At 47.5% G+C, this 23,625-nt stretch overlaps 1 protein-coding gene across 1 annotated transcript in view; it reads right to left on the minus strand.

The window, feature by feature from the left end:
• The window catches only part of LOC120918375 (polycystin-1-like), a 104,939-nt gene extending 93,214 nt beyond the window's left edge, over nt 1-11,725 (minus strand). The window contains exons 1-2 of the mRNA XM_040329920.1: nt 11,195-11,725; nt 3,807-3,878 (exon numbers count right to left, since the gene is read on the minus strand). Of these exons, the coding sequence (XP_040185854.1) occupies nt 3,807-3,878; nt 11,195-11,526 (404 nt within the window). The 5' untranslated portion in view covers nt 11,527-11,725. The remainder of the gene's footprint in view (nt 1-3,806; nt 3,879-11,194) is intronic.
• Nucleotides 11,726-23,625: the final 11,900 nt, after the last annotated feature.

The raw sequence follows: 23,625 nt of genomic DNA on the forward strand, positions 1-23,625 counted from the left end.
AGGTCTAGGGCTAGAATTATTGCTCTCGCTCTACCAATCGCGGCAATACCTCACATGTGTGGTTTAAACACCGTTTACATATGCGGGCGCTGCTCACATATGTGTTCGCTTCTGCTCGTCGGGACGGGGCGTTTTCTGCCTCCTAACTTTTTTAGCTGGCTCCTAGATTCCAAGCAAATTTGTCAAACCCTGCCCGAGGGTATGGGTAGAATTGGCAGATCACATGAGTTGAGAGTTATCTTGATATAGCGCGGTCTTACCCCGAAGGGTCCTGACGCGGTTGGCCAATTTAGGCAGAAGCCAATTGACCTACCAGCATGTCTTTGAAGTGTAGGAGGAAACCAGAGTACCCGGAGGAATCCCACGCAGGCACAGGGAGAGCATGCAAACTCCAGGCAGATGGTGTCGTGGTCGAGGGATTCGAACCTGTGACCCTTTTACTGCTAGGTGAAAGTGCTATCCACCACACCACTTTACTGCCCAACTACACCTACCTGACCACTGGGATTGGCTCACATGGTCGGGAGCCAGTCCCCCTGGTTCCCTATTATTAGTAAGGAACAAGAGTTGGCAGTGGCGGCCCTTCCATTGGGGGCACAGGGGCGCCACTCCCCTAATTAATGCGCCCGGCCACTAATCTACAGGGCGCCGGACGCATGGATTCCAATTGTTTTTTTATTTTATTTATAGAAGCACATGATTAGAGCCGAAGGCCCTAATTGGCTTAAAAATGGGTGGGCTCGGGGCGTCCCGAGCCCATCCAGTTGTGTGACATTAGCAAATTAATATTTGCTTATGTCTTCTTATTTCTCCTCCCGGTCAATAGGGAAGCGGGTGCTGAGACCAGTTTGGCCGCGAGTCCTAAGACCCGATTAGCCGCGAGTCCTAACTCCTTATTGGCTGGGAAGAGAAGCGACCGCCGGGACTTGGGAAGAGACGCAGGGGAAGAGGGAAGCGGTGGGGGGCCTGGCGTGCGATGGGCGATCGATTGAGCGACGGGGGAAGCAGCGGTCAATTGATTGAGCACTGGGGGGGTGGGGGCTATGTGGTTGGCTGGCTGGGGGGGGCAGCGGTCTGCCCTAGAGTGACCACATTTCCAACTGCCATTCAGGGACACACCCCCAGAAAAAGATGGGGGGGGGGGGGGGGGGTAAATGTAGTCTCAGGGTTGATGGGGAATTTGGCGACGGGTTATTTGTCAGGTGAATGTGCCACTTGCCACCAGATGCAGTGCCGCTTGCCACCCATAGCCTGCCACCAGATGCAGTGCTGCTGTCACTCCCTCTGCATGAGCCACGTGCGTAGAAGGAAAAGAGTGGCATCACTATCTGGAGAGTGAAGATCACACCAGTCCCTGCTGGGTGCCGGAGAAGGAGGAGGTGCCGAGGTGCGTGGGGACAGCAGCGCTGCACTAGGCGCAGGCCTCGCTCCCGGTCTCACTGTTTGGGAGTAAATTGTCACTGGTTGCAAGACGCCAGGCAGAGCCGGTCCTAGCAACCAGTTCCGGAAATGTAGTTATTAGTTAGTAGGGGGGCGGCTGTGTCCTCTATTTCATTCCAGGACATTGTATTGTCCCGGAATGAAGGTGCCCGGGACCCAGGACAGACATGCCAATTACGGGACAGTCCCGGGCAATCCGGGACATGTGGGCACCCTAGAAGATTGCGCAGCAGCAGCCACTGGCACTCGATCACTGTGCTGGGAGCACACTGCTTCCCGTGGTCACATATGTGTGGTCGTTAAAGCCCGTCCTCTTTGCTGCCACACATATGCTTTATGTAGATGGCAAAAGGTTAAATTAGTTGTGCTTGAGGGAGTTTTTACATACTAAAAAAAAAAACGGGAATTGTTCTGATCCTCATCTGTTCTGCAGAAATCACAAGGTCATCCTGACCCACCATTTTTGTTATGGAGAAGGAGGGAGATCCCTTCTGCTTTCAGTCATACTTCGGGCTTGGACCAACTCCCACATCTCTGGGGGGGGGGGGGGTGCCAGATTGCATGAAAATTAATTCGCTAAATGGCATCTACTCATGATGGAAGTATTAGCGGATTTAAATCAATATTAAACCCAAAAGCAAACATGTATTACATTGCAGCTTACCAGTTGTGATGGCTGCATTCGTTTTCTCTTTTTAGGCTTTCTTTTTTATTTGATGAACCTGCCAGCAAGTGTGTTGTTTTTCAGCTCTCCAGCAGAAGGTAGCAATTTACATGGATGCAAGAGGATTTTTGAGGTGCAAATATGAATATGGTGATCCAGGAGGATAATATAAAATTATTTTATTTAACCACTTAAGACCCGGACCTTTAGGCAGCTAAAGGCACCGGACAGTTTTTGCGATTCGGCACTGCGTCGCTTTAACTGACAATTGCGCGGTCGTGCGACGTGGCTCCCAAACAAAATTGGCGTCCTTTTTTCCCCACAAATAGAGCTTTCTTTTGGTGGTATTTGATCACCTCTGCATTTTTTTTTTTTTTTGCGCTATAAACAAAATTAAGCGACAATTTTGAAAAAAATGCAATATTTTTTACTTTTTTCTATAATAAATATCCCCCAAAATATATAAAACATTATTTTTTTTCCTCAGTTTAGGCCGATACGTATTCTTCTACATATTTTTGGTAAAAAAAAATCTCAATAAGCGTTTATCGATTTGGTTTGCGCAAAATTTATAGCGTTTACAAACAAGGGTATAGTTTTATTGCATTTTTATAAATTTATTTTTTTTACTACTAATGGCGGCGATCAGCGATTTTTTTCGTGACTGCGACATTATGGCGGACACTTCGGACAATTTTGACACATTTTTGGGACCATTGTAATTTTCACAGCAAAAAATGCATTGTTTATTGTGAAAATGACAGTTGCAGTTTGGGAGTTAACCACAAGGGGGCGCTGAAGGGGTTATGTGTGACCTCATGTGTGTTTACAACTGTAGGGGGGTGTGGCTGTAGGTGTGACGTCATCGGTTGTGATTCCCTATTTCCCTATAAAAGGGAACGCACGATCGATGACAGCGCCACAGTGAAGAACGGGGAAGCCGTGTTTACACACAGCTCTCCCCGTTCTTCAGCTCCGGGGACCGATCGCGGGACTCCAGCGGCGATCGGGTCCGCGAGTCCCGCGGCCACGGAGCTTCAGACCGGGTTGCGTGCACGCGCCCGCGACCCCACGGCTGGGATTAAATAGCCACGTACCTGTACGTGGATGTGCCCAGCCGTGCCATTCAGCCGACGTATATCGTCGGTAGGGGTTCCTTAAGTGGTTAAACAATGATAAGTCTCAGATAGAGCGCAGCGCTGTGCAGGCAAAATGTGACATCACTGGTTGCTACACGCCAAGCCGGGCGGCCCTAGCAACCAGTGAGCTAAGAATTCTTTTATGACAGCCGCAGGCTGGCAGGCAGTCCATATCTGATTCCGGGATACTCCCGGGCCACGCTACAGGCTGCAGCACTTATAGCAAGCGGCTGCTGGGGGCCCCTGGCCAGCTCGGGGCCCCAAGCAGTTGCTTGCTTTGCCTGTCCTGTTCCGACGGGCCTGTGCCTAGTCATGTCTGTGAATGTCAGTGTGTTACAATGCCTCATGGGATGTGTAGTTCTGCAACAGCTGGAGGGCCGTAGTTTGAGGATCCCTGCTCTAGGGTGTCTGAAAAAAAAATATTTTGGGGGTTCTAAGTAATTTCCTAGCAAAAAAAAAAAATGATTTTAACTTGTAAACCACAAGTTTGAAAAATAGAAAAGTGGTTAAACTTCAGATATTAAACCCTTTCAGTTCTTTTCTCTCCATAGCTTTCTACTCACAGTTCTCGGAGGCTCCGGAGCTCACTCAGGATTGTCGCACGGAACGCGGTAAGCCGGTTTCCTGAAAGGTCCCTGGAGGATACAAGACAGAAGAAACGTTCCTTATTTGTGCTTAGAAATTTAAATAAAAGTGGAGTTTTTTTTTTTACAGAAAAAAAAAAAAATTGAAAATAAAAAGTTGACCTGTCATCCTTTTTTTCTATTACAAGGGGTGTTTACATTCCTGTTAATAGGAATACAAGTTATCAAAAAAATGTATAAATAAAGGGATAGTGTAAAGAAAAAAAAGGAAAATAAATAATAATAATAAAAAAAAAAGAGTAAAGCACCCTATCTCTTCGTGCGCAGAAACATAATTTTATTCTCTAGGGTCTCTGCTAATATATATATATATGTAATGTTTGGGGGTTCTAAGTAATTTTCTAGCAAAAAATACTAATTTAAACTTGTGAAGAAAAGGCCTGGTCAGCAGGTGGTCTGAAGGATGCGATGACGGCTCACATTCCTACCAGAACACAAAAGGGGTTCTTTGAATTCCTGGTATACAAGACAGTTTCATCCTTAGTTAATGGATTGTATTAACCTAAATGTATGGGCTTTCCTCTGGTTGCTGCATTGTTTACTGCTAAGGGGGATGCACAAAGCCTATATGTAGGCGGCCAACATACATTAATCATTAAAGGGTCAGTCCACCCAATGATGATGTTTTAGTTCTTGGACGTTCCAGCGGTGAGATCTCCCATTCATAATTCCTAGTTCAACTCCTGACATCCTGGGAGGTTTGGGTGAATCTTTCCGGCTCGTCCTGTTACATTTTTTTTTATCTTTTTTGAACAAAATCATCGATTTTTATCCACCCTGGTAAGGAACATTCTTCTCACTGATCACCAATGTAAGGAACATTCTTCTCACTGATCACCAATGTAAGGAACATTCTTCCCACTGATCACCAATGTAAGGAACATTCTTCTCACTGATCACCAATGTAAGGAACATTCTTCTCACTGATCACCAATGTAAGGAACATTCTTCCCACTGATCACCAATGTAAGGGGCATTCTTCCCACTGATCACCAATGTAAGGGACATTCTTCCCACTGATCACCAATGTAAGGAGCATTCTTCCCACTGATCACCAATGTAAGGAACATTCTTCCCACTGATCACCAATGTAAGGAACATTCTTCTCACTGATCACCAATGTAAGGAACATTCTTCCCACTGATCACCAATGTAAGGAACATTCTTCTTACTAATCACCAATGTAAGGGACATTCTTCTCACTGATCACCAATGTAAGGAACATTCTTCCCACTGATCACCAATGTAAGGAGCATTCTTCCCACTGATCACCAATGTAAGGGACATTCTTCCCACTGATCACCATTGTAAGGGACATTCTTCCCACTGATCACCAATGTAAGGGGCATTCTTCCCACTGATCACCAATGTAAGGAGCATTCTTCCCACTGATCACCAATGTAAGGGACATTCTTCCCACTGATCACCAATGTAAGGAACATTCTTCTCACTGATCACCAATGTTAGGGACATTCTTCCCACTGATCACCAATGTAAGGAACATTCTTCTCACTGATCACCAATGTAAGGAGCATTCTTCCCACTGATCACCAATGTAAGGGACATTCTTCCCACTGATCACCAATGTAAGGGACATTCTTCCCACTGATCACCAATGTAAGGAGCATTCTTCCCACTGATCACCAATGTAAGGGGCATTCTTCCCACTGATCACCAATGTAAGGGACATTCTTCCCACTGATCACCAATGTAAGGGACATTCTTCCCACTGATCACCAATGTAAGGGGCATTCTTCCCACTGATCACCAATGTAAGGGGCATTCTTCCCACTGATCACCAATGTAAGGGACATTCTTCCCACTGATCACCAATGTAAGGAACATTCTTCTCACTGATCACCAATGTAAGGAGCATTCTTCCCACTGATCACCAATGTAAGGAACATTCTTCTCACTGATCACCAATGTAAGGGACATTCTTCCCACTGATCACCAATGTAAGGAACATTCTTCTCACTGATCACCAATGTAAGGGGCATTCTTCTCACTGATCACCAATGTAAGGGACATTCTTCCCACTGATCACCAATGTAAGGGACATTCTTCCCACTGATCACCAATGTAAGGAGCATTCGTCCCACTGATCACCAATGTAAGGAACATTCTTCCCACTGATCACCAATGTAAGGAACATTCTTCCCACTGATCACCAATGTAAGGGACATTCTTCTCACTGATCACCAATGTAAGGGACATTCTTCCCACTGATCACCAATGTAAGGGACATTCTTCCCACTGATCACCAATGTAAGGGACATTCTTCCCACTGATCACCAATGTAAGGAGCATTCTTCCCACTGATCACCAATGTAAGGGACATTCTTCCCACTGATCACCAATGTAAGGGACATTCTTCCCACTGATCACCAATGTAAGGGACATTCTTCTCACTGATCACCAATGTAAGGAACATTCTTCCCACTGATCACCAATGTAAGGGACATTCTTCCCACTGATCACCAATGTAAGGGACATTCTTCTCACTGATCACCAATGTAAGGAACATTCTTCCCACTGATCACCAATGTAAGGGACATTCTTCCCACTGATCACCAATGTAAGGAACATTCTTCCCACTGATCACCAATGTAAGGGACATTCTTCCCACTGATCACCAATGTAAGGGGCATGTTTCCCACTGACCCCAGATGAATTGATGTTATTAGGGGTTACCAGAGACTTGAAAATTATTTTAGGGGTTCCTCTTAGGTACTAAAAAGGAAGAAAATTCCCGGGTTAAATGCCTATGGGCCAGAGAAAGAGGAGGGTGTCACCTTACCCCTCCCTCTGGCAGGCTGACCTCTTCTCCCGGACGCTGTGCCCTGTAAGCGCCCCTCTCGCCATCATCACACACAATGCAGGGCTGGGTACTTTGTCAACAACAGTAACATTTTTAATTTGGTGACAATAAAAGTGCAAATAGGAACAGTAAATATTTCCTTTATGGACACAGACAGAAACTCAAAGTTTTATTGCTAAGTCTTGGCTCCTTTATCTAAAATGCTAAACAAAAGTTTGGGTTTTAGATCCACTTTAAGGATCCATGTTTCCCTGACTCCCCCCCATCCCAAGGGCCGGGGGAGGGGGGGGGTGGACACTTCAAAATGGGTAGACAGGTCAAAGGAAAACTGGCCACAGTTCCGAACATTTTGTCTACAGCATTGTCCTGAGGACAAAAAAGTACAATAAAGCCGGCACATTCTTGGTGTATCTCAAGTGCTGCCCGGAGACCCACAGCTGTGTGTGCCCAGCCGCCGCCGCCATTGCCAAGGATACCAGGAAAACAGCGGGATAGAGCATAGGACATGTATTCTGTGGGTGTGTGGACGGAGATATGTATTGTGTGCAGGGAGTGGTGGCATCTATTATATACACAGTGATATGCTTCAGGAATTCCTACACCTCCCTGCTGTCCCCGTATTATACCTATCAGTCTGGGGAAACACCACAGCTTGTCACCGCTAAGGAATGTTATCACCCGACATTCATTCACAGGTAGATGAATATTGGTGCCAGGCCCGGGCTGGGACAAAAAATAGGCCCGGGCATTTTAAACTGAGAAGCCCGTGGGGGGGGGAGGGGGCATGTCGGCGGCGCTTCGCGGCAGCGGTTAATGATGGGATGTGGGGTTCCAGCACCTCGTACCTCTGGACCTCTTTACATTACACAGCACCCTGCACCTCTGGACCCCTTTACATTACATAGCACCCTGCACCCCTTTACATTACATAGTACCGCACCTCTGGGCTCCTTTACATTACACAGCACCATGCACCTCTGGACCCCTTTACATTACACAGCACCCTGCACCTCTGGACCCCTTTACATTACACAGCACCCTGCACCTCTGGGCTCCTTTACATTACACAGCACCCTGCACCTCTGGGCTCCTTTACATTACACAGCACCCTGCACCACTGGACCCCTTTACATTACATAGCACCCTGCACCTCTTGGCTCCTTAACATTACACAGCACCCTGCACCTCTGGGCTCCTTTACATTACATAGCACCCTGCACCTCTGGACCTCTTGACCTCTTTACATTACACAGCACCCTGCATCTCTGGAACCCTTTACATTACACAGCACCCTGCACCTCTGGACCCCTTTACATTACACAGCACCTTGCACCTCTGGACCCCTTTACATTACACAGCACCTTGCACCTCTGGACCCCTTTACATTACATAGCACCGCACCTCTGGACCCCTTTACATTACACAGCACCCTGCACCCCTTTACATTACACAGCACCCTGCACCTCTGGACCCCTTTACATTACATAGCACCCTGCACCTCAGTCTGGACTCCTTTACATTAAACAGCACATTGCCCCTCTGAACCCCTTTACATTACACAGCACCCTGGACCCCTTTACATTACATAGCACCGCACATCTGGACCCCTTTACATTACACAGCCCCCCACAGTTTTTACACAGACACCCCCTAACAGTTCTGGACCCCCTGCATGTTACACACCCCTCCCTACAGTACAGACCCCCTCCCTACAGTGCAGACCCCCTCCCTACAGTGCAGAGCCCCTCTACAACACAGACCCCTACATTACAGAGCCCCTCTACAATACAGACCCCCCCCCACATTACAGCCCCCCTCTACAATACAGCCCATACAGACCCCCCCTACTTTACAGAGATGCGACCTGCAGCCCGCGGGCCACCGCATATGCCCGGTTTGCCCTATGGCCAGTCCGGGCCTGATTGGTGCCTATTCATATACACAAGGGGGTCTGCTCTTGCCTAAAGAAACAAGGTGCTTCCTCTGAACTGAAGAATAGAAGGATGCTACGGACAACAAGACCATATTATAATAGCTGACTGTACTTTAAAAGAACATTCCACTTAGGCCCCATGTACACGGGACGCTGCTAAACGGATGTTCAGAGCCAGTTGGATGCTTTTTTCAACTGCCCCTGAACTCATTCAGTGTTATCCTATGTGATCATGTACACAGTCTAGTTTTTTGGGCTTTGAAAGCAAAAAAATGGGTTCAGAACCAGAATATTTCCACGTTTCAGACGTCAAACGTGACTAAGCGCGATAACCCGCATTTAGTAGCGTTACGTTTATAGGCGTTTTTCGTTTTTGGCCATTTAAAAAAAAAAAAAAACATTTTTGTTTGAAACGCTTCTAAATACAAATGTGTGAAAACGCGGAAAAAGGCTGTAAACGCAGCAAAACTGACGTTTTAAACGTAGGTTACTATCTGTCAAGTTTAATCATTTAGGAGCAGTTGTAAAAACGTCCCGTGTACATGGAGCCTTAAAGCCCATGCACACTGGGGCGGCACGACTTTGGGGGTGACTCAGCAAGGCGACCTGAAGACGACTTCAGAGGCGACTTGCAAAATGACTTCTGTATAGAAGTCAATGCAAGTCGCCCCCAAAGTCGTACAAGAACCTTTTTCCAAGTCGGAGCGACTTGCGTCGCTCCTATTAGAACGGTTCTATTGAACAGAGCGGGACGCGACTTGTCAGGCGGCTGTCGCCCCTGTGTGAATGGGCTCTTAGGCTAAAAAAGAAATAAAAAAATACAATTTTAATATATATCTTTTAAAGAGGAAATAAACCCTCTCGTCCAAAAAAAAAAAAAGACAACCTGCAAGACAAAGGCATAATGCATAGCATACTAGCTCATTATGAATTACCGTATTTATCGGCGTATACCGCGCACTTTTTTGCCCTGAAAATCAGGGCAAAATCGTGGGTGTGCGGTATACGCCAATACCCGCTTTCCCGCGCCGAGTTTGAATACTGCGGCGGCATATACCGAGCGCAGTACACTCGTGTATAGTCGGGCAGTCTCGGCTCCTCTCGCGCTCACGTCCTGGACGTACAGGACGTGAGCGCGAGAGTAGCCGAGCCTGCCCGACTATACACAAGTGTACTGCGCTCGGTATATGCCGGCGCAGTATTCAAACTCGGCGCAGGAAACAAGCGGGGAGAACGCCGCAGAAGGACGCCTGGACCCGACGAGGAGGACACCCGAAGCCGCAGACGGATGCCGGACCCAACGAGGCCGCCGATGGACGCCGCGCAAGACACCAAAACCGTAAGTACAAAAATCTTTTTTCCACAGGAATGCGGGTCCACTTTAGGGGTGCGCGCTATACCCCGATAAATACGGTAATTACCTGAGATTGAAGCCCCCACAGCGGACCTTGTTCGCCTCCTCCGAAGTCGCCATGATACCCGGAGTGGCTTCCAGGTATCGGTGCTCCGGCGCTGTGACTGGCTGGAGCAGCGATGACGTTACTCCCGCGCATGCGCGCGGGTGCCGCCACTAACGGCATGATCGCCGGTAGAAGCGGCACGCTCAGTGCGCCTGCGCCGCTATTTTTTGCAAAAGGTTTGGGAGATATTTCTTGCACCTACAGGTAAGCCTTAATCTAGGCTTACCTGTAGGTTAAAGTGGTCTGTGTGGGTTTACAACCACTTTAATTTTTTATTTTGTGGCATATACACACTCCCCTCCTGCCCACCCCTTGTCCTGGCCTTAATGGGCCAGATTCTCGTAGAACTGCGGCGGCGTAACGTATCTCCTTTACGTTACACCGCCGCAAGTTTTACGGGCAAGTGCTTGATTCACAAAGCACTTGCCTGTAAACTTGCGGCGGCGTAGCATAAAGTCCACCGTCACAAGCCCGCCTAATTCAAATGATCCAGGTAGGGGGCGTGGATCATTTAAATTAGGCACGTTCCCACGCCGATCGTACTGCGCATGCTCCATCTCGAAATTTCCCGCCGTGCATTGCGCGAAATTACGTCGCAAGTACGTCATTGGTTTTCGACGTTAACGTAAATGGCGTCCAGCGCCATTCGCGGACGACTTACGCAAACGACGTAAAATTTTCAAATTGCGACGCGGGAACGACGGCCATACTTAACATTGAGTACGCCACCTAGGGGGCATGTTTATCTTTACGCCGCGTATCTCTTACGGAAACAACGTAAATTCACTACGACGGGCAAGCGTACGTTCGTGAATCGGCGTAACTAGTCATTTGCATGTTCTACGCCGACCGCAATGGAAGCGCCACCTAGCGGTCAGCGTAGATATTGCACCCTGGCCGTCGTATCTTAGGCATGTTTAAGTGTATCTCAGTTTGAGAATACACTTAAACATACGTCGGCCTTAGATTCGGACTTACGTCGGCGTATCTGCGGATACGCCAGCGTAATTCTATGTGAATCTGGCCCTATATCTTTATAACCTTCACAGTAAAAAGTGGCAAGTTCCTTTTTTTTATAAATAACTTTACTCACATGGTGACGGTGTCTGGTGGGCACTCCTTGGCAGAAGGGATCGCCAATAATCCAACCCCAGAGCAATCCACGTGAGTTTCCGTGCACCGGCAGGTTGGAGGACAGCGTAGGAGACCCCCTGCGCTCCATGCTTGGTCACTGGACCAATCGTCATCGTCGTCATTGGCGCCAAAAGTACCGGGACCTCTTTTTTCTTTGCTGAACTCTGATTCTTGGGAGGTCCTCTTACCCACAGATAATAGTGGGCTCCATATCAAAGCGCCAAACAAAGAACAGATGACCAACGCCTTCACAGGTACACCGCACTCCGCACCTGACCGAAACGTTAACATTGTACAGCTGCATAGAGTATTCAAAGTGCAACAGATCCTCAATGTTTAAAATAAAAAAAAAAAACGTAAAAAAAAGTGTTTTTTAGCAGCATTTAAAACTCATGTTTTGGCCCAATAAAGTTGTTTCTCTATCAGTTCCATCCATGACTTGCTCTGCCCCTCCTGTTGGCATCCATTGATGTGATCCAAGATTTGCTCATGTTGGCTACAATTGTAGGTCTGCAGAGGGGAGGAGGAGGTTTTATTACCCTTTAGAAGGGTCTCACCCACCCCCCACCTCTCTAAATTCCCAACCTGCATCACTAGGGAACCATATTGTAAATCTTGGGGGGGGGGGGGGGTGAAGGAGACACTACATTGATACCAACAGGACATTGTTACACGGCCTGTGCAATAGATAGAGCTTACTAAGTCAAAATTTGGAGTTCTTGGCCCGGATACAATAGTGTATCTATCGGCGGGCGTAACGTATCTCAGATACGTTACGCCGCCGTAAATTAGGGCGCAAGTTCCGTATTCAGAAAGAACTTGCGCCCTAAGTTACGGCGGCGTAACGTATGTGGTCCGGCGTAAGCCCGCCTAATTCAAATGTGGATGATGTGGGCGTGTTTTATTTAAATTACGCGTGACCCCACGTATTTGACGTTTTTTTACGAACGGCGCATGCGCCGTCCGTGAACGTATCCCAGTGCGCATGCTCCAAATTAACCCGCAAAAAGCCAATGCTTTCGACGTGAAAGTAAATTACGCTCAGCCCTATTCGCGAACGACTTACGCAAACAACGTAATCGTCGGAAAATACGACGCTGGCCCGACGTCCATACCTAAAGTGGAGGTTCACCCGGAAATAAAAAATTTTAACATTAGATTGAGGCTCATTTAGTCTAGGGGAATCGGCTAGTTGTTTTAAAATCGAAGCTGTACTTACCGTTGTAGAGAGCGATCTTCTCCGCCGCTTTCGGGTATGGGCTGCGGGACTGGGCGTTTCTTATTTTGATTGACAGTCTTCCGACGGTCGCATCCATCGCGTCACGAGTAGCCGAACGTCGGTGGGCAGGCGCAGTATAGAGCCGCACCGACGTTCGGCTTCTTTCGGCTACTCGTGATGCGACGTATGCGACCGTCGGAAGCCTGTCGGAAGACTGTCAATCAAATAGGAACGCCCGCTCCCGAAGACCCATACCCCGAAGCGGCGGAGAAGATCGCTCTCTACAACGGTAAGTACAGCGTCGATTTTAAAACAACTAGCCGATTCCCCTTCACAAAATGAGCATCAATCTAATGTTAAAAATTTATGGGTGAACTCCCGCTTTAACATAGGATACCCCTCATATAGCAGGGGTAACTTTACGCCGGAAAAAGCCTAACGTAAACCATGTAAAAAAATGCGCCGGGCAGACGTACGTTTCTGAATCGGCGTATCTACCTAATTTGCATATTTATTCGCGGAAATCTACGGAAGCGGCACCTAGCGGCCAGCGTAAATGTGCACCCTAAGATACGACGGTGTAAGACACTTACGCCGGTCGGATCTTAGGGAAATCTATGCGTAACTGATTCTCTGAATCAGTCGCATAGATACGACCCCGCAACTCAGAGTTACGACGGCGTATCCGGAGATACGCCGTCGTAACTCCTATCTGAATCCAGGCCCTTATTTCTATTGACATTTTGATGGTTATTTTGGCAAAATGAATTGGGGGCCCATCGGGAAAGTGACATTAGAAGGGTTTTTATATATATATATATATATATATATATATATATATATATATATATATATATTTTTTTTTTAGGGGTCCGGAGGTCCCCAGGGCCTCCGGGTGGCACCCCCCCCCCTTTTTTTTGTAAAAAAAAATGTACATTTTTTTTTTATATATATATTTTTTTATTAAAAGGCCCAGAGGGCCCTCGGATGGCATTCTCCCTTTTTTTATGTATGTTTTTTTATAAATGTTTATTTATTTATTTTTTATTAAAGGGCCCAGAGGTTTATTTTTTATTTTTATTAAAGGGCCCAGAGATCCCCAGGGCCCCTGATGGCTACCCCCCTTTTTATATAGACAGGAACTTTTTGTTGGCGGAAAATTGGAGAAGCAGCTCTCAAATTTGTCCGATGGAGCCTACACACGGTCGGAATTTCCGATCGTGTGTACGCGGCATAAGAGGAATCAAGTGGGAGGGGCTGACAATCTCATCAGGGATATAGTTTGTTGAAGTTGTATTATCAATTTTCAGTCACTAGGTGGCAGCACTGATTGACTCATGACATGGAGAAACCTGAGTGACAGATCCTGAATACACTGAGTTGTGTAATCTATTGACCTGATACATTAAAGTTTACTAAAGTCTGTTGTATGAGAGTCTAAACAAAGACCCAATCCATTACTAGGTGATGCAGAAGCTTCATAAAGTAAGCCAAAAAAAAACGTATATATTAAAACCTCCTAGAAAAAAATAATAGCTACGCACCTTGCGGTTGATTTACTAAAAGCAAATAGACTGTGCACTTTGCAATGCAATTTTCTCCAGAGCTTAGTAAATGAGGGGAAGCTCTGCTGACTCCCATCATCCAATCCCGTGCAAGGAATTGTTTTAATTTAAAATATTTTTTTTTCTTTGGCTTCGTTTGATGGGCACAGTGGCTGCATTTGATGGCACAGTGGCAGCAATTGATGGGCACACTGGCAGCAATTGATGGGCACACTGGCAGCAATTGATGGGCACACTGGCAGCAATTGATGGGGCACACTGGCAGAAACTGAGCGGGCACAGTATTGGCAATTGATGGGCACACTGGCAGCAATTGATGCCTGGACACACTGGCAGCAATTGATGGGTACATTAGCACGTTTGATGGCATAGTGGCGGCAATTTATGTGCACAGTGGCTGCGTTTGATGGCCACAGTGGCTGCGTTTGATGGGCACAGTGGCTGCATTTGATGGGCACAGTGGCGGCAATTGATGGGCACACTGGCAATAATTGATGCCTGTGCACACTGGCAGCAATTGATGGGGTACAGTGGCAGTGATTATTGGGCACACTGGCAGAAACTGATCGGGCACAGTTGTGGCAATTGATGGGCACACTGGCAGCAATTGATGGGTACATTAGCTGCGTTTGATGGCATAGTGGCAGCAATTTATGTGCACAGTGCCTGTGTTTGATGGGCACAGTGGCTGCATTTGATCATACAGTGGCTTCGTTTGATGGGCACAGTGGCTGCGTTTGATGGGCGCAGTGGCTGCGTTTGATGGGCGCAGTGGCTGCGTTTGATGGGCACAGTGGCTGCGTTTGATGGGCACAGTGGCTGCGTTTGATGGGCACAGTGGCTGCGTTTGATGGGCACAGTAGCGGCAATTGATGGGCACACTGGCAATAATTGATGCCTGTGCACACTGGCAGCAATTGATGGGGCACAGCGGCAGCAATTATTGGGCACACTGGCAGAAACTGATCGGGCACAGTAGTGGCAATTGATGGGCACACTGGCAGCAATTGATGCCTGGGCACACTGGCAGCAATTGATGGGTACATTAGCTGCGTTTGATGGCATAGTGGCGGCAATTTATGGGCACAGTGGCTGCACTTGATGGCACAGTGGCATCAATTGATGGACACAGTGGCTGGGCTTGATGGGCACAGAGGTGGCAAATGATGGGCACGTTAGCTGCGTTTGATTGCACAGTGGTGGCAAATTATGGGCACAGTGGCTGCAATTGATGGGCACAGTGGCTGCGTTTGATGGGCACAGTGGCTGCGTTTGATGGGCACAGTGGCTGCGTTTGATGTTTTTTTTTTTTATTCAGTTTGTTTGCGCAAAACAAATTTGGAGCACCACCCGCCACTGCCCTTAACTTTGGTTGTATGTAGGAATGTAGCCACCTTCTTCTCCGGCTCGGCCCCAAGAAGGACAATGGACTATGGGATTTGTAGTGTGCAGAGAGCAGAGCACAATTAACAGAAGTGAGAAGAAAAAGGAGAGGTTTGGGAGCTCACAGAGAACATTACAAGGAGGCAGAAAAACACAACAAGAAACTATTTTATGAAAAATAGGTTACAGGGCCAGTAAGTAGTGGATGTGAATGGAGAATAAAGATAGAGGTTAGTGTCCCTTTAATGATAATTCACAGGCCGTCGGTAACATACGGCGCACGGAGCGAACTCGCAGCGCTCCACCCTAGACGATCGGGAGAAAGTTCCAGAGATCAGGGAGTGTTTTATCTCCGGATGACTCAATGTTTGATTTTATGACACCATTGCATTGCAGTTATTATCAGTTACTTAGTAACTGTGAGCGGATTAGCGTACAGAGCCGTGTATACTGGAGGTGTATATAGTAACAGTGCCAGGGAAAGGAGAACTGCACCAGCCAATTTCTCAGCCGAAACCAGGGCACGGAGGCATGGCGATAGCTGGCACCACGCTGCTCATAATTTGTGAGCTTCTATTGTTTACTGACAGGTCAAGTGTTTTTTTTTTTTTTCTCAGCAGCAACAGTTACCCTTGTGTGCTAATCCTGTAGGAAATGTCCAGCCTACCCGCCTGGGCTTACTGAAGAGATTTCATGACATTGCTGAACAGTAAACAGCAGGGGGGGGGGGGATAAAGTACAGTTACAGCAGAACTACTTTGTATTCATTCATGTCGCATGGAGTAGGCAAAGGTTAACCACTTCCCGCCTGGCGTATGGAGAATGACGGCTGGGGGGTGGTTCCCATATACTGACTGAGCGTCATATGACGTCCAGCGGGATAACAAGCCAAACCATTGGTGGCACTGACCACCAATGTAAGGGGCATTCTTCCCACTGACCACCAATGTAAGGGACATTCTTCCCACTGATCACCAATGTAAGGGACATTCTTCCCACTGACCACCAATGTAAGGGACATTCTTCCCACTGATCACCAATGTAAGGGACATTCTTCCCACTGACCACCAATGTAAGGGGCATTCTTCCCACTGATCACCAATGTAAGGGACATTCTTCCCACTGATCACCAATGTAAGGGACATTCTTCCCACTGATCACCAATGTAAGGGACATTCTTCCCACTGACCACCAATGTAAGGGACATTCTTCCCACTGATCACCAATGTAAGGGACATTCTTCCCACTGACCACCAATGTAAGGGACATTCTTCCCACTGATCACCAATGTAAGGGGCATTCTTCCCACTGATCACCAATGTAAGGAACATTCTTCCCACTGACCACCAATGTAAGGGACATTCTTCTCACTGATCACCAATGTAAGGGACATTCTTCCCACTGATCACCAATGTAAGGAACATTCTTCTCACTGATCACCAATGTAAGGAACATTCTTCCCACTGATCACCAATGTAAGGAACATTCTTCCCACTGATCACCAATGTAAGGAACATTCTTCCCACTGATCACCAATGTAAGGGACATTCTTCTCACTGATCACCAATGTAAGGAGCATTCTTCCCACTGACCACCAATGTAAGGGACATTCTTCCCACTGACCACCAATGTAAGGAACATTCTTCCCACTGATCACCAATGTAAGGAACATTCTTCTCACTGATCACCAATGTAAGGGACATTCTTCCCACTGATCACCAATGTAAGAGACATTCTTCTCACTGATCACCAATGTAAGGGACATTCTTCCCACTGATCACCAATGTAAGGGACATTCTTCCCACTGATCACCAATGTAAGGGACATTCTTCCCACTGATCACCAATGTAAGGGACATTCTTTCCACTGATCACCAATGTAAGGGACATTCTTCCCACTGATCACCAATGTAAGGAACATTCTTCCCACTGATCACCAATGTAAGGAACATTCTTCCCACTGATCACCAATGTAAGGGGCATTCTTCCCACTGATCACCAATGTAAGGAACATTCTTCCCACTGATCACCAATGTAAGGAACATTCTTCCCACTGATCACCAATGTAAGGGACATTCTTCCCACTGATCACCAATGTAAGGGACATTCTTCCCACTGATCACCAATGTAAGGGACATTCTTCCCACTGATCACCAATGTAAAGAACGTTCTTCCCAATTTTTGTTTATTAAAAGTCTTGCAAACAAAAAGCATAAAATCACTATAAGATATACATAAATATACACATATTTACATAAATGAAAATAAATATAGCAAATCTGCTCTCAAAACAAAAGACTTTACAGCAAAACAAAAATCATGTAATCACCAGGAAAATAAATCTTAATACAACTCACACCACTACACCAGACAAACCTGCAAGGTCAAGAAACAAACCCGCACCCATTATGCATGCAGCCCTTCTAAGAAACGTCCAACACCATGCATCCACCTATTTCTACCTCAATTACCCGCCGGCACGTTACCATATCGGTTTCAAAAAGTACCGCAACTCCGCTGCAGGGCTCAGCCGCAAGAGACCAAAAGGAGGGACCGCCTCTCCACTCCCTTTTTTCCAGATGGACATCGGCCAAAGTATGGAGCCAGGACTCTTGCAAAAATAAAATCTCGGCATCAAACTCACTGAGCAAAAATAAGGCCATATCACAAGCTCTTGCAGATTTAATGCTGGCGACATTAATGGTCGCCACCTTTATCGGAGGGGGAACTGCCATCAGGATGATTGGGGTAGTCGCTTCTTGACCTTCACCACACTCTCATCACCAGAAACCGCTCTCTTCAAACTACGTGACTCCCCCTCATCCATAGATGATAAGGGAGAAGACAAGGACATCTCCTCACCCGACAACACAGAAAAGGTGTTACCAAGGGGAACCCCTCTTGGATCCGACTCTGAGGAAGAGACGACTGGTTTTCTAGTCTTTCTCTTCTTTTTTTTCTTCATCCTGATCGTCTCCCACCCCTCCTCATCCGAATCCCCATCAACAGAATGTGAAACATGGGGTACGGACACCCTTCCATCAGCCCCATCCAGCACCCACACATTCCCCTGACCACGCTTGCGCTGCCGAGGGACAGGGACTGGAGGCTGAGTGGGAAGATCCGCTAAACCTGCCCCCCCAGCAGCCTCCGCCAGTCTGGAGGATCTACGAATAGATGGATTAGGGACAGGAGGGACAGATTTAGGGACCACATCTCTAGGGGGAACAGAAACAGATGTCACAGACACAGAAGGGACAGACTCAGGGACCACATCACTAGGGGGAACAGAAACAGACGTCACAGACACAGAAGGGACAGATTTAGGGACCACATCTCTAGGGGGAACAGAAACAGATGCCACAGACACAGGAGGGACAGACTCAGGGACCACATCACTAGGGGGAACAGAAACAGACGTCACAGACACAGGAGGGACAGACTCAGGGACCACATCACTGGGGGGAACAGAAACAGATGTCACAGACACAGAAGGGACAGCAAGAGTTTCAGTGGCCTCATCCTCCTTATCCAGCCTCTGCAGCTCAGCCTCCAACCCTGGCAGGTTATGTAATGCCTCCGGGCATTGACTGTAGGGGTGACCAAGCTTTTGGCACAAATTGCACCGAATATCGGTACAGTCTTTAGCCAAATGGCCGAGCTCCTGGCACAAAGAACATTTCTTGCGGGTGCAGGTGGAGGCAAAGTGGCCCTTGTCCCCACATTTATTGCACACCTTAGGCTGACCCTGGTAAAAAATGGTCAGCCTGTCCCTCCCCAGAAAGGCTGAACAGGGCAGATGTTGAACAACATTTCCCTGCACCCCCAATTTTAGTGACACTGTCCAGGCCCCTGTCCATATCCCATGCTGATCAAGGACCTTCCGCAGTGGAGCGAGGACCTCACCATATCGGCGTAACCATACTACCAAATCAGCCTCTGGGATGGATTCATTACGCACAAGGATCGTCACTGATTTTATTAGAGGCTGCCTGGAAACCACCTTTGGCATCCAACCATTCCACTGCGGAAGGTCCCTGCGCCCTCTAAAACGTTCCCAAAACAAATCCAGACCCTCAGGTTTTACAAAGGATAAATCAAATTCCCAACTCCCAACGGGACAAATCAATGCAAAAGTGTCTGCGACTTTAAATCCCATTTCCAGGATCAATTCTGCCACCCTCCCCTTTACTGGTGGGGTCCCCTCCCCCTCCCAGTTCAACTGGACCACATTTCTTCTCTTGTACCCACCAACCATCCCCCCACTAAAACCCCCCAACTTGTGACCACTAACACCTGCAGCATTCCCCCCACCCTCCTTGGTGCGACTCCCCAAAACTGACGCGTAGCTCCCAGCAGATAAAAACATTGGCCCAGATTCAGGTAGAATTGCGCTATATTTGCGCGGGCGCAGGGCAACGATTTTGCCCTGCGTCCACGCAAATATTTTGCGCTGCCCTCGATTCACGGAGCAGTAGCTCAGTAAACTGCGAGGGCGCGCCGGCAAAATTGCCCGGCGTAAGTGCGCGCAATGTAAATGATCCTGCCGGGGGCGGGAATCATTTAAATTAGGCGCGCTCCCGCGCCAAGCGTAGAGCGCATGCTCCGTCGGGAAACTTTCCCGACGTGCATTGCGGCAAATGACGCCGCAAGGACGTCATTTGCTTCAAAGTGAACGTGAGTGGCGTCCAGCGCCATTCACGAATCACTTACGCGAACGCCGTGATATTCAAATTTCACGGCGCGGGAGCGGCGGCTATACTTTAGCATTGGCTGCCCCTGCTATTAGAAAGGGCAGCCTTGCGCTAAAGTTGCCGTACGGAAACTCCGTACCTGTCTTGCGCGGTGCCCGCGCAAGTTTGTGAATCAGTGGTAGTATGCAATTTGCATACTACACGCTGGTCACAATGGGAGCGCCCCCTAGCGGCACACGCTAGAATGCAGCCTAAAATCTGCGAGGCATAAGAGCCTTATGCCGCGCAGATTTTAGGCTGCAGTCGGTGTAACGAGGTTCCTGAATCAGGAGCACTCGTTACACCGGAGCAAGTAAGCAATTGCGCCGTGTAACTTATGGTTACACGGGCGCAATTGCTTCTTGAATCTGGGCCATTGGTTTGTTTTCAACCATCTGACACATTTGCAGCAGATATCGATTGCACAGATTTGATCTGAACAATCGGTGAGTCTTTCCTCTGCTGAGCAGGGGGGAGGAATATCATTTTTATTTTTCGCAGCAGTATTAACCCCTTCACCACATCCATTGTTTTATCATTACTGTCATTCTTAGTACTTGCTGGAATATTCACAGTCCCTGCAGTCTTCCCAGCAGTGTCAGTTCCCACTGCTGTGCTTGTAGAAGCTTCAGCTGGTCGGTTCTCTTCTGTCAGGACAGGGTTGTCATCAGGGGATAGTGCAGGCTGGTCTGATACTGCAGCAGGTGAAACCTCCATTGCTTCTTCCACTACACATGGTGCAATATGCTGATCCCCTCCCCCACCACAGGGAGGCTCAGGTGAGGCAATCTCATTGCTAGTAACAGGCATACATTGTACAGAGGAACTACAGGTCCCAGCAGAAACTCCAGGCAGCGCTTTGCACAAGGCCTTCCCTTTCTGCTCCTCAGTCAGGACACCGTCCACCACAGCAGGTTGGGCAGAAATGTTGGAAGACAGTGAGGTGTGCTGACATTTCTCCACCTGTACTGGCTTGGCTTCAGGGACTTCTGTATTAGCAGGCTTGTTTGCTCTCAGGGGTGACTCCATCTCCTGGATACATTTCAGGGTGCCATGCCCACTCTCAACCCCCTGGCTGGTTGCCGTTGGCGATTCCAAGCCCTGACATGGAGGGAGAGGTGCAGAGGCAGATGGACCCGGGTCATCCATTATCTGAGGCTGGTCCCTGGAACTTGCTGTCTGGCTGGCAAATCTCCTCTCATTATCAAACTTTTCTCCACTTTTATCTTTCAGCTTTTCCAATAATAAAGATTGTTCCTTTACCTTTTCCTCCAATTCCTGCAACTCAGGCTTCATGGCCAAACGATTTTTACTCCAGGCCTGGAAATACTTGATTTTGAAGGATTTGTGTTCAGCCTTCAAAATTTTAAGTTTTTCTTCAGCTCTTCCAATCGCCCTAAAACGATCAATGCTCTTCTGACTGAAGACATTCCCATCCACAGCAGGGCCTGGACCTACAGACAGATCCTCCACCTCCTCCTCACTAGGCCCCGTATCATCAGGGGGATCCGTCCCGGGGCCTCCCCCAGGATCAGGCATTATTCCTGGGCCAAGCTAGCAGGCAAGGCCCAGGCTTGAAAAAGGTTGGATCTCTCAGAGAGCTCCTTGGGTGTGTCCTCCTCCTTCTTCCCACTGATCACCAATGTAAGGGACATTCTTCCCACTGATCACCAATGTAAGGGACATTCTTCCCACTGATCACCAATGTAAGGAACATTCTTCCCACTGATCACCAATGTAAGGAACATTCTTCCCACTGATCACCAATGTAAGGAACATTCTTCTCACTGACCACCAATGTAAGGAGCATTCTTCCCACTGATCACCAATGTAAGGGACATTCTTCTCACTGATCACCAATGTAAGGGGCATTCTTCCCACTGATCACCAATGTAAGGGGCATTCTTCCCACTGATCACCAATGTAAGGAACATTCTTCCCACTGATCACCAATGTAAGGGACATTCTTCTCACTGATCACCAATGTAAGGAACATTCTTCCCACTGATCACCAATGTAAGGGACATTCTTCTCACTGATCACCAATGTAAGGAACATTCTTCCCACTGATCACCAATGTAAGGAACATTCTTCTCACTGACCACCAATGTAAGGGACATTCTTCCCACTGATCACCAATGTAAGGAACATTCTTCCCACTGATCACCAATGTAAGGGACATTCTTCCCACTGATCACCAATGTAAGGAACATTCTTCTCACTGATCACCAATGTAAGGGACATTCTTCCCACTGATCACCAATGTAAGGGACATTCTTCCCACTGATCACCAATGTAAGGAACATTCTTCCCACTGATCACCAATGTAAGGAGCATTCTTCCCACTGATCACCAATGTAAGGGACATTCTTCCCACTGACCACCAATGTAAGGAACATTCTTCCCACTGATCACCAATGTAAGGGACATTCTTCTCACTGATCACCAATGTAAGGGGCATTCTTCCCACTGATCACCAATGTAAGGGACATTCTTCCCACTGATCACCAATGTAAGGAACATTCTTCCCACTGATCACCAATGTAAGGGACATTCTTCCCACTGACCACCAATGTAAGGAACATTCTTCCCACTGATCACCAATGTAAGGGACATTCTTCTCACTGATCACCAATGTAAGGGGCATTCTTCCCACTGATCACCAATGTAAGGGACATTCTTCCCACTGATCACCAATGTAAGGAACATTCTTCCCACTGATCACCAATGTAAGGAACATTCTTCCCACTGACCACCAATGTAAGGAACATTCTTCTCACTGATCACCAATGTAAGGGACATTTTTCCCACTGATCACCAATGTAAGGAACATTCTTCCCACTGATCACCAATGTAAGGAACATTCTTCCCACTGATCACCAATGTAAGGAACATTCTTCTCACTGATCACCAATGTAAGGAGTATTCTTCTCACTGATCACCAATGTAAGGGACATTCTTCCCACTGATCACCAATGTAAGGAGCATTCTAACCACTGATCACCAATGTAAGGGTCATTCTTCCCCCTGATCACCAATGTAAGGGACATTCTTCCCACTGATCACCAATGTAAGGAACATTCTTCCCACTGATCACCAATGTAAGGGACATTCTTCCCACTGATCACCAATGTAAGGGACATTCTTCCCATTGATCACCAATGTAAGGGGCATTCTTCTCACTGATCACCAATGTAAGGGACATTCTTCTCACTGATCACCAATGTAAGGAACATTCTTCCCACTGATCACCAATGTAAGGAACATTCTTCCCACTGACCACCAATGTAAGGAACATTCTTCTCACTGATCACCAATGTAAGGGACATTCTTCCCACTGATCACCAATGTAAGGGACATTCTTCCCACTGATCACCAATGTAAGGGACATTCTTCTCACTGATCACCAATGTAAGGAACATTCTTCCCACTGATCACTAGAAGTGTCAGGTATTTCCTGTCTTTCCTGGTAGCTAAACATAAAAAAAAAG

Source organism: Rana temporaria, chromosome 12 (genome assembly GCF_905171775.1).
Source record: "Rana temporaria chromosome 12, aRanTem1.1, whole genome shotgun sequence".
Classification (NCBI taxonomy): domain Eukaryota; kingdom Metazoa; phylum Chordata; class Amphibia; order Anura; family Ranidae; genus Rana; species Rana temporaria.